This window comes from Eulemur rufifrons, chromosome 6 (assembly GCF_041146395.1).
Source record: "Eulemur rufifrons isolate Redbay chromosome 6, OSU_ERuf_1, whole genome shotgun sequence".
Lineage (NCBI taxonomy): Eukaryota > Metazoa > Chordata > Mammalia > Primates > Lemuridae > Eulemur > Eulemur rufifrons.
Genome location: NC_090988.1, coordinates 4,640,396 through 4,665,590, shown reverse-complemented (window position 1 = coordinate 4,665,590; position 25,195 = coordinate 4,640,396). Strand labels below are relative to the sequence as shown.

Here is a 25,195-nt window from a genome sequence, read left to right as displayed (position 1 = left end):
ACTCAACCCAGGTGACTTAACTGACGTCCCCTTTGTTGCAGAGCGGAGCCTGCTGTACACGGAACTCCTGGCCAGACTGTATTTCTTTGCCCCCTCACATAAAGCGCTGGTGGGGCCGCTGTGCCAGCAGGCCCAGAGCTGGTTCCGGGTGTGCCCACACCCTGTGCTGGTGCCCCTTGGAGGATTCCTCCAGCCCCCAGGAGGACCCCTCCGGGTGACCCTAACTGGATGTCACAAAGGTGAGTCTCCCCAACACAGCAAAAGTCCTGCCAGGCCCCTGCTTGCGTGAAGGCAGTGGCTGGCAGGGGTTTGGGGGCTGCTCTCTGGGGCTCCCCTCTGCCAGTGGGAAGGCCCCGAGGGTGCCATCAGGGCCTGCCCCTGCTGTCTCACGCAGAATCGGCTCTCTCTGCGCCCCAGGGACTTTAGATAACTGGTGTAAATACTGCTAAGGAGCCTGCAGCTGGAGGATGCCTCCTACCTTCCCATCGCCAGGAGCTTAGCACCCACCTTGCAGGTAGTCTCTGCAGCCGAAAGGCTCATGTTAGGAAGTGTGGAAGTTAGCACTTGACGCCCGGCTGGCCCCTGAGGGGCTGATGGAACTGTAACTGCTCCTGGGGCCCCGGGATGTCAGGGAGAGAAGACTTAGTTTTTTCCTCCCATTTGTTATCCATTTTTTTCTTTCATTCACCCCATACATTCATCCATCCAACTACACACCCACCCTCCCATCCATCCATTCATCCATTCATTCATCCCTCAACCAACCTACCTACCTGCCTTCCTTTCTTCCCTCCTTCCTTCCATTCATCTGTCCACCCATTAGTTATCTATGCTTCTATTCATCTTTCTACTCATATATCCTCTCATATATCTACCCCTTTGCCCACTTACCCTTCCATTTTCCTCATCCAGCCATGTTCCATCCACTCACTTACCCCTCCACCCATCCATGCACTCAGCCGTTCATCAGCTTGCCTGCCATCTAGAAACTGATTCATCCATCTACCTGCCTACCAACCTGTCCATTCACCCACCCACTCATCTCACCAGCCACCTGTCTCTCCACCTCCCTTCACCCATCCCTTTATCTGCCCATCCACGGTCTCTCACATTAATTGTGAGACCACTGAATACAATTAGCTTGGGGTTCACATGTCAGAGTCATTACTATGCAGGCTCCTTCTGTACCACATTACCTGGTAGCCAAAGCACTCCCTAGGCACATTAGTTCCAAAATAGAAATTCTGAGAGATGCTAAGTACAATGCATGGAGAACGTGACATAGGGGCAGCCCCTAGAGTGCTGTGTTGAGAAGGATTCTGAGATGGAAGCTGGTTTAGTGGGAAAGAGTGTGTGTTTGTTAGGATATAGGTTCAGATGTGTAACAAAGGCCTAAATAGCAGTGGCATAAATACACAGGAGTTTATTGTTACTCTCATGTAACAAATCAAGCAAAAACAGATGTAAAATGGAGTCCGTAGGGTGTCTGGGACTCATATTCCTTCAATTTGGTTGCTCTGACATTTTCAGTGTAGAGCTGTTCTCATTGGCCCAAGGTGGCTGCGCTAGCTCTTACCATCACGATGGCATTCCAGCAAGCAGGAAGTGGGAAGGAGGAGTGGATGGCAGGCTCCTTCCTTTTGAATGCATGACCTAGAAGTAGAGCTGATTGTTTCTGCTCCTGTCTCATTGGCTAGAATGTGGATATCATCAACTATAAGGGAGCCTTGGAGATCCAGTCTTTATGTGGATAGCCATGTACTCAGCTAAAACCTTTGGGCTTTGGGGTTTTATTAGTAAAGGTCAAATGATAGAATGGCTATGGGGGCACAAATCACTTAGAGTGCTGTGATTGATTAGTGATGTCTGCCATGGCAAGAGAATGGTTATGGGGCCTCAAATCACATATAGTACTGTGATTGATTAGTGATGTCTGCCATGGCACAAGCCTAGGAAGCTACAGCTTGGAGTGATGATTTTGTCATCTTCACGGCAGGGAAATGTTTTGTGCTTCAGACTCCCTGTGCCCCACCATACATCCTCTAGTCACATTGAAGTTAATAAAGTTCCTACCTGCTCTGGGCTTCAGTTTGCTCATTTTTAAAAAGGAAGAGTTTAAGTTATTTCCAAGGTCACACAGTGAGTGTGACAAGAAAAAAAGAAACAGAAAAACAAGAAAAGAAAACAAATCCCATCTCCTCATTCTCCGTCTCAATGAGGTGGGAACAAAACCCTGGATTCTCAGAGCTGCACTGGCTCTGATTTAACACTCCCTGCACCATTTAGCATATGGGGATACTGAGGCACAGAGAAGGAAAAGGACTTCCTGTGCTTACTCAATGACAGTCAGAAAGTCTGGTTTCTTAATATCTGGACTGATGCTTTCTCTAATGTAATGTGACTCCTCTTTCTCTCTCCAGTGATGTTTTAACCAAAATCCACCCAGCAGAGAGCCTTGGGCTGTGTTTGCCCAAACTATTGGCAAATAATTTTTCCTTATGACTTTTATTTTTTCACACAGGTCAAATTCAAAGAGAAGTCAGAAGCAGGGTCCTCATTCTCAACCACTATAATCCACCCCTGCTTGTTTTTTAGAGACAGAGAGACAGGGTCTCACTATGTTTCCCAGGCTGGTCTTGAACTCCTGTGCTCAAGCGATCCTTCCAAAGTGCCAGGATTACAGGCGTGAGCCACTGTGCCTGGCCTATATTTCTATTTTGGGGTCGTATCCACCTAGGACAGGGTTTCTCAACCATGGCACTGTTGACGTCTGGACTGGATCATTCTCTGTAGTGGGGGTGTCCTGTGCATTGTGGGATGTTGAGCAGCATTCTTGGCCTGCACTCACCAGATGCCGGTAGCACCCTTGTCCCCAGTTGTGGCACCCCCAAATGTCTCCAGACACCAATGTGTGTCCCCTGGGGGACAGAATCACCCCTGGGTGAGAGCTACTAGACTAGACAGACAATTATGACTGAGCTGCGGTTCAGTCCTTTTTGCTACCTAAGAGCAACATAAATATCACGGGCAGCCCAGAGTTTGAATCTGGGCGTCTGACTGCACTGATTTTGAAATCCTAGCTGTGTGGCTTTGAGCAAGGGACTGAATCTGTCCATGCCTCAGTTTTCTTATCTGTGAAGTGGGGGCTTATTAGAGAAGCCCAGGGCTGAGCACTTGGACATGGGATCTGAGGTCATTGCTGTTGTCTCTGCGTGGCTGCAGGCATCACTGCCATGGCGTGGGGTGTGGAGGAGATGCTGCTGGTGATTGGCACCCAGGATGGCATCGTGGCTGTGTGGGACATGGAAGAGCATCAGGTGATGCACATTCTAACTGGACACACAGGTGAGGCTTGAGAAGTGGGGTTTATGGTCGGCTTATTTCTAGTGTTCCACAGGGAAAAGTCCCTCCCTAGAACCCCTTCCCCACAGATTCACTTCTCTGTATCAAAACTCTGGCCTTTGTTCCTGCATCAGTTAGCTAGAGCTGCATAACAAACCACCCCAAAGCACAGTGGCTTCAAACAAACTGTTTCTTCAGCTCGCCTTCTGAGAATTGGCAATTCAGGCTGGGCTCAGCTGGGCGGTTCTGCAGCTCATGCATCTACAGTCAGCTAGCGGATGCTCTGAGAGCCAGCTGAATCAGAATGTTTTCAACTGAGACAGCTCAGCTGTGCTCCACATGTTCTCTCATCTTTCAGCAGCCTAGCCCTGGCAAAGGCAGGGTTTCAAGAAAACAAGTAGAAGTTCACAAGATCTCTTAAGGCCCAGACTTGGAACAGGCACACTGTCACATTCTATTGGCCAAAGGAAGTCACAAGTCCAGAGTAAATGAGTAGGGAAATAGGCTTCATCTTTTGATGGGAGGAGCTACGAGGTCACATCACCAAGGGTATGGATCAGGGAGGGTAAAGAATTGTGGTCTTTCATGAACAGAAATTTTTCAAAAGAAGACAGAAGAATGGCCAACAAACATATGAAAAAATGCTCAACATCTCTAATCATCAGGGAAATGCAAATCAAAACCACAATGAGATATCATTAACTCCAGTGAGAATGGCCTTTATCAAGAAGTCCCAAAACAATACATGTTGGCATGGATGCGGAGAGACAGGAACACTCATACACTGCTGGTGGGACCGCAAACTAGTGCAACCTCTGTGGAAAGCAATATGGAGATACCTTAAACAGATACAAGTAGACCTACCATTTGATCCAGCAATCCCATTATTGGGCACCTAACCAAAAGAACAAAAGACATTCTAATTTTTTTATTTTTAGTAGAGAAGGGGTCTCGCTCTTGCTCGGGCTGTTCTTGAACACCTGACCTCATGCAATCTTTTCGCCTAGGCCTCCCAGAGTGCCAGTTTTACAGGCGTTAGCCACCGTACCCGGCTGAATCTCTTTTTACTGTGATCAATATTTTTTCTTTCTGTTGAATGTTTCCAATGAGTGGGAATCTTGAATGGAAGGATATGAACATTTCTGTGGGTTTTAAGAAGTGTTATCTTACTGCTTTCTGAGCAGTCTGTAGCAGATTAAAACATTCCCCAATCCAAAAGCTGCCAGCATTAAATGTTTTTATTTTACCTTTTTTTCTTGGGGTGGGGGTGGCGTAGATACTGATAATGTATTAATATCTATCAAATCAGATTCCCTTCATTTTATTATCATCAGAATCACTATTTTCCCATAGGTCTGTTCAATACTTATATTTCTTTTTGTGTGAACCATCTGTTCATGAGCTGACCCTATTTTCCAATGGTGATCTTGATTTATATTTTTTAAATTCAGCAAACCCTTATTATTTATAATCAGAAAAACTCAGTAATTGATTTTTTGAAAAAAAAAAAAAAGACCCCCAAAACCTCATAGATATATGTAATATGGAAAGTGAAAGTTTCTTGTCTCATGGTGGCATGCTAGAACTGGATTATACTGGCTCAGAAGAGATGACTGTGGAATTTTCAGGAATCTTGTGAGGCGGGTGTCAAACACCGCCATCATTAAACAGTAAATGATAAAAACTTACAGTTAATACACTATATTGAAAGAAGATAAGTACTCAAAATGCATCAGTTTCTAATTATTTTGTCACACTTTACTATTCCATATGCACTTGGCTGTTGTATCCATGTGGAGGAAAGAGTGTGTGTGCTGCTGAGTGTCTCTTCCCAGCTCCACATTCAATGATACCACATTAGTGGCTTGAAATCAACCACAGTGAGAATATTTACACCATGGAAACTGGCAAATACTACGTACGCATCACAGCAAAGCACCCCTCTTAGAGAGCCAGGTGTTACACATTTACCAGCCTGTTGTTGTTTTAACTTCCCTTAGGGGTTGTTTAGTTTATATTTCTTCAGATTAAATATATATATATATAAAATATGTATTCATATAAGCTTTTGCAACTTGTTTTTTTTTCAATTAGCATCAAATATTTTACCTCTTTCCATATCATATATATACATATATATATATGTATATACACACACAGTAGGTCCTCACTGAATGTCATTGATAGGTTCTTGGAAACTCTGACTTGAAATAAAACAACATACAGTTTAAATAACATCAGATAACATAATTTCATTCAACATTGTTTAGTTATAACATTAATGAGGAAAAAAATTGTTTTTTTACTACATAGATGTTTATTGAAAAACAGTGCATACAATTGGTGTGCTAGTAAAATTTTGATTGGAAGTATTATATTCTATATACTTTTTTGAAACTTCCCCTTTCACTTATTTGTGTATAGTCTTTCTAAATTGGAGTTCTATGTAAAAACTCAGTCCTACAGAAAATAATTTGAACAACTACCTTCTCAGTAGCTAGCTCCATTCTAGATGCATAGCAAAGAATCAATTCATTGCACATAATGGATGCCTGAGCAGTAGGATTTAATTCTCACAGAACCTTAGTGGAGAAAGGATAAAGAGAAACTTTTATACATGTACACATGTATTAAAATATCCAGTGAGCATTGTTTTTAATAGCCAAAAATTGTAGAAGAAATATATATTCATAAGAAAGCTGAATAAATAAGCAGTAACAATAACAGTACTTCATAGCCTGTAATCCCAGCAATTTGGGAGGCCGAAATGGGAGGATCACTGAGGCCAGGAGGTTGATACCACCATGAGCAACACAGTAAGATCCCATCTCTACAAATAATTTAAAAAATTAGCTGGGCATGGTGGTGCATGCCTGTGGTTGAGAGGCTGAGGCAGGAGGATCACTTGAGCCCAGGAGTTCGAGGGTACAGTAAACTGTGATCATGCCACTGCACTCAAGCCGGGGTGACAGAGTGAGACTCTGTCTCTAAAAATAAATAAATAAATAGTACTTCATAGAGTTAAGAGGATTAAAGGAGATTCATGCATGTAAACCACTTACAAATATGCATGGCCTATAGAAAATGTTCAGTAAATATTGACTGTTATAACAATAATAATTATGGTTGGGTCAATGTATATATCATTATTTTTAATGTCTGCATAATATTCTTTTTATGGATGCAGTATATTGTTAAACCAATTTCTTTTGCATAGACAGTTTTGTTGTTTGTAATTTTTTGGTCTTATTATTATTATATTATTAATTTTAGAGATGGGATCTTGCTGTGTTGCCCAGGCTGGTATCAAACTCCTGGTCTCAGGGGATCCTTCCACCTCGGTCTCCAGAGTAGGGACTATAGGTGTGAGCCACCACACCTGGATAATTTTTTATTGGTACAAACAATGCTACAATTTAAATCCTTCTACATCTTTATACACTTTGCTACTAGAAATAACAGTAAGACATTCCTAGAAATGGGATTTCTGAGTCAAACCATATGCATAATTTTCCTTTTTTTCCCTTTTTCTTAGCTTTTTATTTTGAAGTAATTAGAGACTCACAAGAAGTTGCTAAAATAGTACAGGAAGGTCCTGCAGGTCTTTTATTCACCTTCCCCCAATGGCAACATCTTGCATAACTATAGTGTAGAACATTATTCAAAATTAGGAGACTGCACATTTTAACTTTTAATAAATGTTACCAAATTATCCTTTAAAAAGTTTTATCAATTCACACTCCCATCAGCAAGGTAATAAGGTAACTGATTTTTTTGTATCTTTGCCAGAATTCAAGTGATCAGTCTTTAAGATTTTTGCCCCTATGGTGGGCTATAATAGTACATTGGTGTTTCATTTTGCCTTTTTGTGATTACCAGTGAAGTTGAGTATTATTTTCAAACACTTACTCTCCAATTGTACTATTTCTGTAAACTTCCTGTTTCTATTCTTTGTCTAATTAGTAAATAGGTTATTTGCATTTTTCTTATTTGTTTGTGAGAATTTTTGTTTATTAAGGATAGTCTCCATTTGTCTGTTATATGTTGCAAATATTTTCCCCCAATCTGTCATGTGCCTTTCAACTACATTTTATCATCCTGAAGTTTTACATTTTTACGTAATCCATTTGGTCAATTTTTCCCCTTTATGTCTTCCAAATTTTATGTTTGTCTTAGGAAATAAAAATTATAAGAGACGTCCTATAATTTTTCCAGAATTTTACCCTTTTTAAACATTTATTAATTTTAGACATTTCCTGGATGCTAAATCTTCATAAAATTTAGTTACTTTTGTTTATTACAAATTCAACATCTGGGGCAACTGATTGAATCCCAACTAGTTACTGTGCTCTTAATTTTACTTTGCCACATTCCATTATGTTCAACTTGGATATGTTCAAATCCATCCATCTTTTCTTTGGTAAACCAAGGTATTTCCAAGCCAACACGCTTTTTGGTAGCTGCAAGGTCAAAATGTTCCCAACTAATATACTCTCTCCCACCCTGGCCCACTGCAGGAGAGGTGAGGTGTGTGAAAGTGTTTGCCAATGGGACCCTCGCCATCTCTGCTTCGAGGGACCACACGCTGCGCTTGTGGAATTTACTCTCTGGTCAGGAGAAATTCACCATTTGGGATGGAGGCTCGAAAACTCCCACTGAACCTCAGATCTGGAGCCTTCACGTGGATGAAGCAAACAAGGTTGTATATTCAGCATCTGGCTCAAAGGTAACAAACACCTGCCCTGTTTGTAAAGGAAAACCGAGACCAGAGCCTTCAAAGACAGGAATAAGCTGTTTCTATAAGGAGGAGTTCCCATATATGCATGGGGAATGTAGCCAGGAGTACACAACTACTTGAAAGAGTGCTATAAGAGGTTTCAAACTTCATGGTTGGCTTCCTGATAGTTTTTCTGACCCTAAGATTTGAGATCTTTCATCTTTTTTAATATAGTCATTCAGTGCTACGAATTTCCCTCAAAGTACTGCTATACCTACATACCACAAATTTTGATATGTTGTGTTTTCATTGACATTTCACTTTTGATTTCTTCTTTGATCCATGGGCCATTTAGAAGTGTGCTATTAGTTTCCAAATATTTGAGGGGTTCCCAGATAATGTTCCATTATCATTTTTTCTAGTTGAATTCCATTTGCATGATGTGAATCCTTTCAAATTTATTGAGACTTGTTTTATGATCTCTCTTGGTAAATGTTCCGTGTGCATCTGGAAACAATGTATATTCCATTGTGTTATTCCCTTATGTAAATCACACCCTATAATTTGATAGCATTATGAAGGGATATACACAATAGCATTGTGGGTAAGAGCTTAGTAACTAAAGCCAGGCGGAACAATCTGTATTTAACTGTCAGTAGAGTTTCTTGAGAGCTGAGTGACTTTGGTCATGTCACTTCACCATTTTGAGTCTCATTTTCTCATCTTCCTCATAAGATAATGACGGCAAAACACCCGGCACATAGTAAGCACCAAAAAATTAGTATTTTTTAATTATTGTATTGCATTAGTTATTGGTGGTTGTTGGCAGTAATATTGGCGCTTGTCAACTGTGCTATCCAGAATGGGAGTAACTGGCCAGATGTGGCTACTGAACGTTTGAAATGGGGCTGTTCCCACATACTGGATTTCAAAGACCTAGTATAATAAAAATCATATAAACTATCCCTATAGGAATTTTTATATTGATTCCATGTTGAAGTGATAATACTTGGACCAATTGGGTTCAATAAAATATATTATTAAAATTGATTTCACCTGTTCATTTTTACCTTGTTTTAGGTGGCTAATGAAATATTTAAAGTCATATGTGACTTGCATTATATTTTTATTGGACAGGGCAGGCTGAAATATTAGAGAAGTATTGATTGATTTCAAAATCAATTCTAAAAATCTTTGTTATCACCAAAAGTTTAGAAAATAAAATATATAGAAATGACCCCCCCCCAAAAAAACCACTGTTAGCATTTATATGATTTTGCTTTATGTGATGTGTGCGTGAGTGTGTGTTTGTGTGTGACTATGTCTATAAAATAAAATTGGGATTAAAATACATACTTGGGGCCAGGCAAGGTGGCTCACGCCTGTAATCCTAGCAGTCTGGGAGACTGAGGTGGGAGGATCACTTGAGCCCAGGAGTTTGAGAAAAGCCTGGGCAATAGTGAGACCCTATCTCTACAAAAAAAGAGAAAAATTAGCCCAATTTGGTGGTGTGTGCCTCTAGCCTCAGCTACTTGGGAGGCTGAGGCAGGAGGATTGCTTGAGCCCAGGAGTTTGAGGCTGCAGTGAGCTATGATGACGCCTCTGCACTCTAGCTCTGGCAAAAGAGTAAGACTCTGTCTCAAAAAAACAAAAAAACCCACACACATGCACAGTTTTATAAAGCTGTTTTTCCCACTTAATATGTCATGAGCTCATAAGCATTTTCTCATAACCTTAATTTTTTGAAAACAGCATATTTAGTGATTGTACAAGAGTCCATCGTCTGGCTTCATTGAAGTTTATTTAACTAATCCTTTGTTGTTGGACAAAAAGGTTGTTTCCAGTCCTTTGATCTTACAAATAACTGAAATAACTTTACTTATACACATATCTTTGTGTGTATCTCTGCTTATTTATTTAATTGAAACCTCAGATGTAGAACTAATGGACAAGTGTTTAATATTTAGATGGTTACTGCTAATGAAAAGATACTTTGGGGGAGGTGAAATTGAACATGAAAACTTGTAATGAACATATATATATGAATGCATATGGCACCACTGACATTATTTTTTCTGTTTTTAAAATTTTTTATTTTAGACCAATTTTAGATTTACAGAAAAGCTATAAAGATAGTACAGTTCTCATACACTCTTCATTCAGTGTCCTTTAATGTCACTATCTTACATAACAAGGGTATGTTTGTCACAGCTAAGACATTAATATTAATAATTACTGTCAACTAAACTCCAGACTTTATTTAGATTTCATCAATTATTCTCACATGTTCTGTTGTTGTTCTGGGATCCAATATAGGATCCACTCCCTCTTTTTTTGAGACAGGGTCTCGCTCTGTTGACCTGGCTAGAGTGCAGTGGTGTGATCATAGTTCACAGCAACCTCAAACTCCTGGGCTCAAGCCATCCTCTGGCCTCAGCCTCCTGAGTAGCTGGGACTACAGGCACATGTGCTGTCACGCTCAGCTAATTTTTCTATTTTATGTAGAGAAAGAGTCTGGCTCTTGCTCAGGCTGGTCTCGAACTCCTGGCCTCAAGCGATCCTCCCGCCTCATCCTCCCAGAGTGCTAGGATTACAGGTGTGAGCCACCGCACCCGGCCTCCCTCTCTTTTTTATTTCTGAACTGGTAGTGTTGAAAATAAAACGCATACACCATAAAAAAAGAACAGGTCTTGCATTTGAGTCTGGAAATCGTGCAGTCTAGGTCTCCTGCTGAGATGTCATTTCCTCTTTATTCCGTAGATCAATGCTTGGAACCTGGAAACTGCGGAGTTGGTTTTCCATATCCTGGGAGACGCCTCTGACCCCTGGATTTGCACAGCCGTGCTGGCCTCCCAGGCCAGGCTGATGGCAGTGTCCAAGGGTGGCGTGGTCAGTGTGTGGAGCTCCGCCACGGGAAAACTGCAGGGGAAGCAACGTTTGTCCAGCATCAAAGAAGAAACCCCTACCTGTGCAGTCTCAGGTCAGAAACAAGGAAAGCTGGTCACTGGGTTTAGCAGCGGCTCCATCTCTTTGGTAAGCAACTTGACTGACTGTGATGAGAAAATTAAATCAGCCTAAAAGTGCTCCGATGTCCTAGAAATTGGGAGAAAGGATCTTGCCTTATATCTTTTAATAAATGACACTTGGCTTCTTTTTTCATTTTTCTTTTTTTTTTTTTTTTTTCTTTTTGAGGCAGAGTCTCACTCTGTCACCCCAGCTAGGGTGCACTGCTGTCATCATCGCTCTCTGCCACCTCAAACTCCTGGGCTCGAGTGATCCTCCGGTCTCACCCTCCCAAGTAGCTGGGACTGCAGGCATGCACCACCACACTTGGCTAATTTTTCTATTTGTAGTAGAGACGGGGTCTCACTCTTGCTCAGGCTGATCTCAAACTCCTAAGCTCAAGTGATCCTCCTGCCTCGGCCACCCAGAGTGCCAGGGTTATAGGCATGAGCCACCTCGCCCGGCCCTGTGAACGTATTTAACCCTGAAAGCAACACCATGAGGTAGTTGCTGTCATTATGTCTGTGATGGATGGGTAAACTGAGGCAAGGAGAGGTGAAGTCCTTTGCCTAAAGTCATAAAGGTGGCGAGTGATTTTTGAACTCAAGCAGTCTGGCTCTAGAATCTGTGATTTTAACTTCTACTCTTAAGTTACCTGAAAGCAGGGGTTCTCGACCTGAGACGATTGACGTCCGGGGCTGGATCATTCTTTGCTACAAGGGCTGTCCTGTGCTTTATAGGATGTTCAGCAGCATCCCTGGCCTCCACCCACCAGATGCCAGTAGGAGTGCTGGAATATTCTCTGGGCCCCTGACTGCTTACAACAATAATATGATGTCAACAATAACAATAGCTGCTACTTTGGGAGGGCTGACTATATGCTGAACAATAATTCTATGTACTTCTCATCCCACCATATCTCTGATAAGGGGTTTTGAGATCATCTTTCATTTAACAGGAGGAGGAAACTGAGGCACAGAGGGGTTAAGAAACTTGCTTAGAGTTGCAGAGCCCTGCGTCCAATCCAAGCGCTTAACCCTCAACCCTACGGAAATGTTTGACAGGTATCCTTGACTTTGCACAGGTTTCCTCAGAAGGAGACAGGTTGCTGGAGAAGCTTCCAGATGCTGTGGGGTTCCTGGTGGTCTCTGAAGATGAGTCCCTTCTCGCGGCAGGTAGCATTTGGCTCTCATTTCGGGGGATCAAGGAAGCAGATCAGGGTGGGGTGGGAACGGGGGTGGGGCTTGGAGACAAAGAAGAGTCCTAGGTGAGAAGTTAGCAGACTTTTCCTGCAAAGGGGCCTCACAGGGAACATTTTTGCACTCCACATGAGATGTTCTCTGTTGTAACGACTCAACTCCGCTCTTGTGGCATGAAAATCACCATAGACAGTATTTATTTATCTATTTGTTTGTTCATTTATTTATTTGAGACAGGATCTTGCTCTATTGCCCAGGCTGGAGTACAGTGGCCTGATCATAGCTCACCGCAGCCTCAAACTCTTGGGCTCAAGCCATCCTCCTCCCTCAGCCTCCCAAGTAGCTGGGACTACAGGTGTACACCACCACATCCAGCTAATTTTTCTAATTTTATGTAGAGACAGGGTCTTGCTTTGTTGCACAGGCTGGTCTTGAACTCCTGGCCTCAAGCAATCCTCCCACCTCAGACTCCCAAAATGCTGGGATTACAGGCGTGAGCCACCACACCCGGTCTGGACACTATTTAAAAAGTGCTGTGCCCATGTGCCAATGTAACTTTATTACAGACACTGATGTTTGAATCCCATATCATTTTTATGTGTCATGAAATATGAATCTTACTTTGATTTTTTTTAACCGCTTAAAAATATACAAACTACCACATGTGGTGGTGCACACCTGTAGTCGCAGCTACTCGGGAAGCTGAGTCAGGAGGATCACTTGAGCCCAGGAGTTTGAGACCCGCCTGAGCAATAAAGCAGGTCCCGGTCTCAAAAATAAAATCAAATAAAAATGCAGGCACTATTCTTAGCTCACAGGCATACAAAAAGAGGCAGCAGGTTGGTGTTGGCCCCTGAGCTGTAGTTTGCCAATCCCTGTTCTTGGGGAATCTCCTAAATGACTGGGATTCACTTTATTATCTTTGAAATAGGAGTTATCATCCTTGCCACATTGTCACAGAGATAGAGTGGGCCAGGTTCGAGGATAGGGAGGGATGATTTTGTACACAGATGAGTCCGTCCACACAATCCCCAGCTGTTAGGTTCTTCCAGTCTAGCAGGAAAGAGGGACAATTAGGTAGCCAGGAGAAATTCTGGTTGGTGTTATGACAAGACAAAAATAAGGGGCTCTGCTACTTGGGAGGCTGAGGTAGGAGGATCCCTTGAGCTCAGGAGTTTGAGGACAGCCTGGACAACATAGCAAGACCCCATCTCAAAAAAAAAAAAAAAAGGGCCCAGGCATGGTGGCTCACACCTGTAATCCTAGTACTCTGGGAGGCCAAGGTGGGAGGACTACTTGAGATCAGGAGTTTGACACCAGCCTTAGCAAGAGTGAGACTCTCTCTCTACAAAAAATAGAAAAATTAACCAGGCATGATGGCACATGCCTGTAGTCCCAGCTCCTCGAGAGGCTGAGGCAGGAGGTTCACTTGAGCCCAGGAGTTGGAGACTGCAGTGAGCTATGATGATGTCACTGCACTCCACACTCCAGCTTGGGTGACAGAGCAAGACCTTGTCTCCAAAAAAAAAAAAAAAAAGAAAAGAAAAGAAAAAGAAAATTAAATAAATAAAAATAAAATCAGCAAAGGGAAGGGGTGCATGCAACAGAGATCAGGAGACCTAGGTGTGTCAGCTTCTGGTTCTCCTCTCAAAGTGCAGTCATGGGGACAGCTCTTAATTCTCCCAGCAACAATGTGTGACAATAGCCATGGTGTACTACCCCTGAGCTTTGGTATCCAGGGTTTTTTCCGGGAGTCGGTCACATAGACATGGCTGACTGTCCTTGCTCCAGGGCGGCCAGGGGGGGCTTCCCTTAGCCTACAGCCCCCCCATAGGTCAAGGTGATACCGTATGTCCAAAAGCTCCCACCATAAATCACTTCGTTACCATCTGGTGTAACCCAAACCCTCCAGGTAAGCAAACCATTCTTATCAGACAGCACATTCTAAGTGCTTAGAGGTCACCTCCCAGGAGTAGGTCAAGGGCAAACCTTTCATGTGCAGCATGTGGTCAAACCAGGCCTGCTGAGAATCTTTCTGTGCACAAGAATGTAATGCAGATAGATATCCTTGTACGGTAGACGTGTGTCATCAGACAGTTGCTAAAATGAGATGATGCATGTGAAGCACATAGCATAGCGACTCATGAGAGTTACTGTCATAACAGTCGCTAATACTTGGGTGGTTACAGTGTGTCAGAACCTGTCCTAAGGGATTTGCAGGTGTTAACTCTTTTACTTCTCAACAATAGCTCTGGGAGGTAGGCACTTTCATTATTCTCATTGATAGATGCAGAAACTAAAGCACAGAGAAGTTAAGTAACTTGCCTGAGGTCACACAGCTGTAAGTGGAGGGGCTGGGGTTTGAACCCAGAGTCTGGCTTGACTCCACGCTCTCAAACACGATGCTTCCCTGCATCAGAACATCTGTGTATTCACCAATATGCTGTTTCTGAATATCGGAAGAATTGATGGCACAGCTATCTTACAAGCAAATAGTGCCTGTGCCAGGGCAGGACGCCCGCTTGAATGGTATCACATTCACCAGGCACACACGGCGCCTGAGCTGATGGTGCCAACGGAAAGGGGCAAATCAACTGGTGACCCGTGCTGTTCCAAGGACAAAAGTCTTTTTCCGTTTTTTTCCTGGAGACAGGGTCTTGCTTTGTTGCCCAGACATGAGGTTCAGTGGCAAAAGCATAGCTCACTGCAGCCTCAAACTCCTGGGCTCAAGCGATTCTCCTGCCTCAGTCTCCCTAGTAGCTGAGATTACAGGTGCATGCCACCACGCCCGGCTAATTTTCCTACTTTTTGTAGAGATGGGGTCTCGCTATGTTACTCAGGTGTCCAACTCCTGACCTCAAGGGATCCTCCCGCCTCAGCCTTCCAAAGTGCTGGGGTTACAGGTGTGAGCCACCTTGCCCGGCCCATTTGTGTCCTTTACGGGGCCTCAGTGACCCTACGCAAATCTGTCCTTTGTGCACCTCCCTGCCCTGCCAGGGGTCCTCTCAACAAAACATCACTCAGATCATATTTGGAATGCCAGTGAGCAAGTCCCCTGGGTTAGGGTTGCCATAAAAAATACAAAACCCTCAGCAAAATGTGAATTGCAGATAGACAACAAATTAAGTTTTTAGGGTAAGTGTGTCCCGCATAATTATCTGGGATATACTTGTACTAGTAAAAAAGTACAAACAAACAAACCTCATTGTCTATCTGAAATTCAAATTTAACTGGATGTCCTGGTATTTGTTTGTTTATTTGTTAAATCGAGCCACGCTTTCTCATCCTCCATCTCCCCCTGCTTCACTCCTTGGCAGCCGCACCAGCCTCTCTGCAGCTCTTCAAACACACTCTCTTGCTGTTCCCACCTTTCCAGTGGCTGCCACCTCCTAATCCCACTTAAACCGGCTCAAATGTCCTGGGGCTACTGTAACAAACTAGCCCACAAACTTGGGGGGGTGGGGCTTAAAACAACAGGGATTGTCTGTCTCATAGTCCCAGAGTCCTGAAGTCTCAAACCAGGAGGTCAGCAGGGGGCGCTCCCTCCCCAAGGATCACGTCCACCTTCCCGGCACACAGCAGGTGCTCCAGAACATCCCTGGTGATTGAACGCCTTACCCTCAAGCTTCTCCAGGCACAAGAGGAGTAAGCCCAGCTCCCTGCCGTTTCAGGGTTTGGAAGATCCGTGCGCATATTCTTGGCCGACTCGCAGGGCTTTCACCGGTTCATGGCCACCGATCTGCAACACGAGGACACAGTCCAGACAGCCGTTTTTGGTCCAAAGAACAACCTGATCGTCACTGGGTCCCTCGATGCACTCATTCAGGTGGGAGATCCAGGAACCCTCATCCTCACCTCCGCCTCTGGAATAGAAAATGTGATTCTTTAGGGATTTGTTTTTAGTTGCAAAATACAGAAACCCACACAAATGAGTGAGGTAAAATATAGCAGTTCATTGAGAGGACACGAGGGTGTCTCCTGCACCAATGGCAGATGTGGGTGGGAATTATTTAATACTAAAATGCTCATATTGGTGTTCCCAACGGAGCCTGAAATGTTGGGAAGATTTTGGCCTTCAGAGCAGAGCAGGGTTGTGGGGGAAGAAAATTCTCGATAAGTTCAAAGTTGTCAAAGCTGGGGAGTGAAGCACGTGGTAACATGTTAGTCTCGGGAGCTCTTTAAGTTCTTCTTGTTGTTTTTGTTTAATTTCTCCTTCTTATGAGCTATTTTTTTCCAGCTTTTTAAGAAATTGACAAAAATTATATATATTTGGCTGGGTACAGTGGCTTGCACCTGTAATCCTAGCACTCGAGAAGGCCGAGGCAAGAGGATGGCTTGAGATCAGGAGTTTGAGACCAGCCTGAGCAAGAGCCAGACCTCATCGCTACAAAAAATAGGAAAATTAGCTGGGTGTTCTGTTTAAAAATTTTTAAAAGCTAGCCAGCATGGTGGCATGTGCCTATAGTCCCACCTACTCGGGAGGCTGAGGCAGAAGGATCACTTGAGCCCAGGAGTTGGAGGTTGCAGTGATCTATGTTAATGCCACTGCCCTCTACCTGGGGCGACAGAGTGAGGCTGTCTCAAAAAAAATAATAAAAGTATATATCTATGGTGTACCACAATGATGTTTTGAAATATGTACACGTTGTGGAACGGCTCCATGCAGCTAACTAACATGCATCGGCGCACATACTTCTCATTTTTGTGTGGGTGGTGGGAACACGAAATCTACTCTCAGTGGTTTCAAGTATACAATATGTTATTATTATTAATAATAGTCACCACGTTGTACAACAGACCTGTTGAACTTATTCCTCCTGTCTACCTGAAATTTTGCACCCTTTGACCACCATCTCCCCACCTCCCCTATCACCCCAGCCTCTGGTAACCATCATTCCACTCTCTGCTTCTGTGAGTTCAACTTTTTTAGATTCCACATATAAATGAGATCACGCAGTGTTTGTCTTTCGGTGCCTATTCCACCTGGCATGATGTCCTCCAGGATCTAATCCAGGGTCCCTCATTGCATTTTGTATCTATTAATATGTACCATATTAAAAATGAAAAGGGATATTTCATTATGGATACACAAATATCCATTAATTAATTAACATGATATTCACATAATAGCATACTTTTATCTAAAGAAAAATCCATACGTTTCTTAAAACCAAAAGAAAAATTCATGGGAAGAGTGGTAATGTTTCACATTTTTGCAAATCTCTTTAATGTTTGGCTTATTAGAAGACATACAGATCCTCATGTTTGATTCTGCATTCTCATATTTGGTGTGATATCACATCATGTAGCTTCTGAAAACTCCACCACTTACTTGTCAGAGGAAGAGAGTGAAAAAGGCAAATAATATCTTAGAATTATTATGAACAAAAGAAAAGAAAAGAAATAAAAAAGAAAAAAAAAGAATTATTATGAACATAGTTTTTATCTTTCAGACTCCCTAAAAGAGCCCAGGGGTACTCCACAGGGGTTCCCCGGGACATGCTTTGGGAACTGCTGTGGTAGCTGATCAGTGAGGCATGAGGAACTTTAAGGGGTTGGGGAGATGTGAAGTCCCTTGAGTTGCAGCCTAAAAATTCATCGTAAGTGGATAAATGGGCTTAATAAAGCCTGTTTCCAAGCTACAGTTGTGTAAGGAAGACGTCACATCTGCCCTCCTATTCTCTATCCTCAGGTGTGGAGTCTGTCGGACCAGGGGACCCTGCTGCACATCCTCGAAGGTGCCGGGGGCCCTGTGAGCCTGCTGGCCCGCGGTGGGGCTTTGGTGGCATCTGCTTCCTGGCAGTCCTCATCTTTCAAAGTCTGGGATCTCGCCAGTGCTCAGAAACCCCAGGAATCGGCCCCCTTTCTGGACCGCACCGGCCTCTCTGCAGTGTCCCACAATGGAAGCTACGTCTACTTCCCCAAAATTGGGGACAAAAACAAAGTCACCATTTGGGACTTGGCAGAAGGTTTGTGAGATATAAGTATAGTCATGTGTGTGGGTCAGAATTGAAGCTGTCTTAGTCGGTTCAGGCTGCCGTAACAAGTTACCATAGACTGGGTGGCTGGAGCAATGAACATTTATTGCTCACAGTTCTGGAGGCTGGGAAGTTCAAGGTCAAGGTGGAGACAGGTTTGGCCTCTGATGAAGGCCCGCTTTCTGGTTCATGGACAGCCATCTGTTGCTCTGTCCTCACATGGACAAAGGTGACAAAGGAGCTACCTGAGGCCCCTTTTATTTATTTATTTATTTATTTATTTTTTGAGACAGGGTTTGATTCTGTTGTCCAGGCTGGAGTGCAGTGGTATCATCATAGCTCACAGCAGCCTCAAACTCCTGGGCTCAAGTGATCCTCCAGCCTCAGCCTCCTGAGTAGCTGGGACTAAAGGTGTACACCACCATGCCCAGCTAATTTTTTTAGGTTTTTTTTTTTTTATAAAGAAGGAGTCTCATTATTGTCCAGGCTGCTCTTGAACTCCTGGACTCAAGCAATCCTCCTGCCCTGGCCTCCCAAAGTGCTGGGATTATAGGCATGAGCCACCATGCCCGGCCCAGACAGATATGTTTTCAGTGGCAACCCACTAGCCTAGGCTCTGAGGGGTTGGCAGTGCACAGGTCAGACGAGGTTACTAGTCTCGAGGTGCCTGTCTGTGAGTTGGGGAGCAGAGTGGGACACAAAGCAATGGAGAGTGGTGTTCAATGACACAGGAGTCTGCAAATGCAGCCTGAGGGCCAAAGCCGGAAGCATGCATTTGTTTACATACTATCTGCGTCTGCCTGTGGGGTACAACAGCAGGTAACTGAGTCTATAGGACTCATGAACCAAAAATATTTATTACCTGGCCCTTTGCAGAAGACATTCGTAAAGGAAAAGTTTAGGATGAGGTCTGAGAGGTCACGTGAAGCCTTGAGGACAGTAGAAAGGAGTTTGTATTATGTCCCGAGGGTCGTGGTGGGAAGCCAGAATTCGCACCCCACGCCCCAGCACCCTGCATTTCTGAGGGTTAAGCAGGGGCCTGAGATGATATGAGTTACATTTTCAACAGCTCAGATTGGCATGGCAGGGCGGCTTGTGGCCTGCCTGTAATCCTAGCACACTGGGAGGCTGAGGCAGGAGGCTCGCTTGAGGTCAGTTCCAGACCAGCCTGAGCAAGAGCAAGACCCCATCTCTACTAAAAATAGAAAAAGTTAGCCGGACATGGAAGCACGCACCTGTAGTCCCAGCTGCTCCGGAGGCTGAGGCTGGAGGATCGCTTGAGCCCAGCAGTTCAAGGCTGCAGTGAACTATGATCACACCACTGCACTCTAGCTGGGGCAACAGAGTGAGACTCTGTGTGTGTATTTTGAGGGGGAAGCTCAGATTGTTGGGAGAATGGAATGGAATCAGAAAAATCTGTAGTACCCAAGTTGAAGATTACAGGTAATAAAAGTGTTTTAAAAATCCTTAAAAATATGAAAACCAGCTGGGCACAGTGGCTCACACCCAGTGCTTTGGGAGGCCAAGGTGAATTGCTTGAGTCCAGGAGTTGAAGGCTGCAGTGAGCTTTGATGACGTCACTGCACTCCAGCCCGGGCAACAAAACAAGACCCTGATCTCTAAAAAATAAAATAAGAATAAATGTAAAAAAAAATAGGAAAGCCAGGGAACCAATGCCTCTGTGATGAGTTCTCGGTGTGGTCTTCTCCCCTGGCAGGTGAGGAACAAGACGTCCTGGACACTTCCAATGAGGTCAGGTGTCTGGAGGTTGCTGAGCAGTTCAAGCTCCTTTTTACTGGCCTTGTTTCGGGGACTGTCCTGGTGTTCCCCCTGAATTCCAGGCAGGATGTGATGTGCATCCCCCCTCCCGAGGCCCGGAAAGCCATCAACTGCATGTCCTTGAGCAAGGGTGAGGACCGTTTGGCCATTGCCTATGACAACATCGTCCTGGTCCTGGACATCAGCCCTGGGGACCCCTGTCCGGTCATCGATGGGCCAACATACACCTTTTACACCCAGCTGCCGGAGACCATATCCAGCGTGGCCGTGCTGCGTGACTACCGCGTGGTCTACGGCATGACTAATGGCGACCTCTTCCTCTACCAGTGCGCAAATTCCAAAGTGTTCCCCTTGGAGGCGCACAGGAGCCGAGTCACCTGCGTGGAGGTCAGCCACAAGGAGAAGCTGGCGGTCAGTGGGGCCGAGGAAGACTTGCTGTGTCTCTGGGACCTGCAGGCGTGCCGGTGGGAATTCGAGATGAGCTACACGGTGCGTGGCCTGCCACACCCTGGTCCCACTAGATCCTGGCGCTAGATCCTGGCTTTGGAAAACCAATAAACAGCCATCATTTATTAATTCCGGGGCAGGGGTGGGGGGACCGGGGTGGAATGAGGATGAGGAAAGTGAGGCACTTGGCTTGGGAACAAAGTTTAAGGAGGTACCAAAAAACTCAGCAATGCAGATAACTAATATGTTAATGCAATATTTATTTGTTTAGTTTAGAGACAGGGTCTCACTCTGTCCCCCAGGCTGGAGTGCAGTGGTGTCATCATAGCTCACTGTAGCCTTGAACTTCTGGCCTCAAGCAATTCTCCTGCCTCAGCCTCCCAAAGTGCTGGGACTCTGGGACCTTCAGGCGTGCAAGTGGAAATTCAAGATGAGCTTCACAGTGCGTGGCCCACCGTGCCACCTTGCCCAGCCTTAATGCAATATTTTTTAAAAAACCCAAAAGGAATGCCAAAAATCTTCAAAGAACAAAATAGCACTGACTCATTCTTCTCACCCTGGTTCTTTACTGTCCTTTCATTCCACTGATATTTATTGCATGACCTCTGTCTGGCCCCTTTCTGGCACCAAGGAGGCAGCTGGGACCAGGAGAAACACTGTCCCAAGTCTTGGAGCCACTTTCTTGTGGGAGAACCATTAGGGTTTTCTGCGTTCTGGTCACTGAGGTGTCCCCAGTCCCTAAGAGAGGTCCTGACATTTCCTCGGTGCTCAATAAATGTTGGTGAAATAAAAACAAAGCAACAAATACCTGATGGGTTAGAGAGTAATAAGAGATTTGAAGGAAAATACAGCAAAGTAAAGGGGGTGGATAGAGGCAAGGGCTGCTGTGTAAGAAAGGTGTGCAAGTGTAGTGGAACAGCATTCTGGGCAGAAGGAACAGCAGCTGCAAAGGGAGGAGGGAAACCAGCAGAGTGTCTTAGGGTCCTCTTATAAGGAGCTATTACCATTTTTGTATCAATATTATTCTTAAGAGTATATTACATGTTATATGTTATATATTATATATTTATATATGGATGCAATATAATATATACTATATGTCATACTATTTTTATGTAATTTAATTATTACAACAATCTTGTAGGGTGGGTGTTATTGTTCCAGCTTTTCAGATGGAGAACTAAGGTCAGATGTTAGGTTGCAAGATGTAAAAATCATTAATAAACATAGGGAGATGATATTGTAACAAAGAGAACAGAGTGATGGGGTGTGGTGGCTCATGTCTGTAATCCCAGCTACTTGGGAGGCCAAGGCAGGAGTATTGTTTGAGGCCAGGAATTTGAGATCAGCCTGGGGAATGTAGCAAGACCCCCTCTCTATAAAACTTTTTTAAGAAAAATTAGCCAGGTCTGGTGGTATGCATCTATAGTCCTAGCTACTCAGTGAGCTATGAGCCACTGCACTCCAGCCTGAGCCACAGTGTGTTTCTGTCTCTTAGAAAGAGAGAGAGAGAGAGAGAACACATATTTATAGTTTCATCTTAAAAGATATTTGTCCCACCTGACTTACTTGTTTTTATGAAGCCACTACTGAGACTGGGATGTAAGTATTTTGCCTTGCTGAGATGGGAAATTTCAACACAACAGTTAAATACACACAGCTTTGTTTTTAAATCAGCTTAATTTTAGAATAATTTTAGATTTACAGAAAATTTGAAAAAATAGTACAAAGTACCTTCTTCACCCACCTTCCCTAATGTTAACATCTTATGTAACTAGAGTGTTGTTGTTAAAGCTAAGAAATTAATATGGGAACAATACTGTCAACTAAACTATAGACTTTATTTAGAATCTTACCAGTTTTTCAACTCATTGTCTTCTTCTGTTCTAGGATGTAATCTGGGATGCCATACTGCATTTAGCACATAGTTTTTATTTATTTATTTAAGCACACAGCTTTTAATTAAATACAATCTTAGCTAATGTTTATATAACCAAAGTCATTTAAGAAGTTGAATTGTATAATTCCCACCCTCCAGTGCAAACTGGCTCTAAACCTTTCAATCCAATCTCCATGGAGGTGTGCCTTGCTCCTGGGAATGCTGTGTTACCCATCTTTCCAGGTTTTCACTTGATCCTTCCCCTGTGGGCTGCTTCAAAGGCTGGCTCCTGGCCAGGCATGGTGGCTCATGCCTGCAATCCTAGCACTCTGGGAGGCCAAGGCAGGAGGATCATTTGAGGCCAGGAATTCAAGACCAGCCTGAGCAAGAGTGAGACCTCATCTCTACAAAAAAATAGAAAAATTAGCTAGGCATGGTGATGGGTGCCTGTAGTCCCAGTTACTCAGGAGGCTGAGGCAGGAGGATTATTTGAACCCAGGAGTTTGAGGTTGCAGTGAGCTATCATGACGCCACTAGCACTCTACCAGGGGCAACAGTGAGACTCTGTCTCCAAAAAAAAAAAAAAGCCTGGCTCCTTGGAGCTGATCTCCTGGGTGTCTTTCAGTCTGGAATCAGGATCCCATTGTCTATTTCAACAGAGCTCTTACTGCAGAGGGGTCCAATGCGCTTGCTTCTCCAAGGATGACAAGTACATCTTTGCAGGCTTAAAGGATCGCTCCATAATTGTCTGGAGCGTGTCGGATGGTAAGTTGTTTTGCTTTTAGGGCAGCACTGAGCTTTGATCTGGAGACAGAGGGCTCTGTCCTCAGTCCTGGGTATTAGAGTGCCCTGTTATGTACTCATCTAGCTGGGTTCCTTAGCTTAGGGAGGTGTCTTCAAGCCAAGGGGATGGGTTCACAACCTCTCTCCTAGACCGATGCTGTGGAACTCCCGAACACCCTCCCCACATGGCCTTGAGCCCTCTTTAGGGCACACACAGGCTTCTTCCATTGGGTCATCCTTCTGAGGGTAAACAGTGTCCCTGGTGTGTGCTCCCCTATGCTCAGGAGGTAGCCATCGGGTGGTATGGGTAGAGTTCAGATGTCTGAGCTGGAGTGGAGGGTTCATATCTATATATGTGAGAGCCCTACAGTGTGGGACAAAACTGGAAAAAGTGGGAACAAGTCACAAACAGCAGGTACTGGTTCTCCCACATCGCTATATTCCAGTACTAAACTCTTAAGAGCCCAAGAATTCTCAATCTAATCCCAGCCTTCCAGGTGGTTCTGAAGATACCTTCATCAATGTAGGAGGATAGAGAGTTATTCACTATATTTGCAGCGTTTCCATATTTTGCCATATAGGATGTGGATCTCAATGTATTCTCTTGCCCCAGGCCCTATAAATGTTAGGGGCAGCCTGTTTTAAGACCAATCACTTTGAAATCCCCCTTGTTGCTTGGTCTGTTCAATATTACACCAACATCATATGAGCAAGAGTTATATTGTATACTTGGTATAATCCCTGAATCATTTAATTCAACAGTCATCCCCATTTTACAGAGCAAAAATTGAGGCTCTGAGAGGCTAGGTGACTTGCCCAAGGTCACATGGTGAGTAACTGGTAGGCTGAGGTTTGAAGCTCACCTACCTGATTCTGGTGCTCACCTTTGTCATTTTTTTGCACTGTCTCCTATAGAGAAGACTCTCATCATTTATTACCTTTCTGAACCCTGATGACCCTGGGGGGATAAGTATCATTGCTATCTTCTTTTGACAAATGGAGAAGTGGACTTGTTCAAGGTCACAGAGCAAGTTACCAGCTAAGAATATTAGGTAGAGCCTAATACATTGTAATCTGATACATTTTAATCTATTACATTAATCTAATACATTGTGGTTGAATACATTATAGTCTAATACATTGTAGTAAAGATATCTTGTAAAAAAAAGTCACAGATGGCTCAGTAGATGAGGTCTGAGGATTGTGGCCTTAAAAGCTCATCCTGGGCATGTTGACAACCTCTTTTTCTTCTCCCTCCAACAATAATATTTACTAAGCTCACTGTGGGTCAAAATCCTATACTTAGCACCTTAGAAGTATGATGTCTTTAAATCTTCAAGATTCCCCGGGGCATGTAGGTTCTGTTATCATTCTCGTTTTTGCAGATAAAGCAAGAAGGACTCTAAGAGTCCTTCTCAATGTCATGCCTAAGTTAGTTAGTCAGGGGTAGAGCCAAAATTTGACCCCATGCAGCCAACTCTAGAATGTGTACGATTGGACCTATGCACCCCAGTTTTCTCATTTGTGCCCTGCTCTTCGCCCCCACAGGCACACTGCTGGCTGTCCAGTTTGTCCATGCTGTGGTAAACAGAATCATTCCAACCTCCAATGGCTTCATTGCCCCCAGCAGACATGGTTATCTCATCCGAGAGCGTTTCCAGTGCCCTTCATCAAGAGCCTCGCAGCAAGACCCTCTCAAAAACTTCAAGAAGGCAGTGTGTATGGTCAAATCCAGGCAGAGAGAAGAGCTGTCTGCTGCTGCAGGAGCACCCCAGGACTTGGGATCAGAAAGTACCCAGGGAAATGAATCCAAATCAAACAAACGCTCACAAGTCTGCCTGATTGTGTAGAAACCCCCTGTGGGGGCATGGGTGTCCAATGAATTAGTATCATTTAGTCTGGTTGAAGTGAAGTGAAGTGTATACCTGGACCCAAGGCCTCAGATTATTTGACCCAGACATTATCTCTTCCCATCTTTCTATTCTTCTTTCCTCATTGTTGGTTTTAGTCTCAGATCTTCCACCCCCAGGTTAGCAACATGGTGGCCAACATGCTACTTTCTCCAAGT

General features: G+C 44.0%; 1 protein-coding gene across 1 annotated transcript in view; it reads left to right on the top strand.

Moving 5' to 3' along the window:
- Positions 1-24,977, top strand: part of LOC138383660 (NACHT domain- and WD repeat-containing protein 1-like) — a 50,690-nt gene extending 25,713 nt beyond the window's left edge. The window contains 10 exon segments of the mRNA XM_069468661.1: positions 42-239; positions 3,223-3,345; positions 7,860-8,068; positions 10,820-11,092; positions 12,147-12,237; positions 15,933-16,087; positions 17,954-18,230; positions 19,957-20,507; positions 23,004-23,109; positions 24,676-24,977. Coding sequence (XP_069324762.1) covers positions 42-239; positions 3,223-3,345; positions 7,860-8,068; positions 10,820-11,092; positions 12,147-12,237; positions 15,933-16,087; positions 17,954-18,230; positions 19,957-20,507; positions 23,004-23,109; positions 24,676-24,977 — 2,285 coding nt within the window.
- Positions 24,978-25,195: the final 218 nt, after the last annotated feature.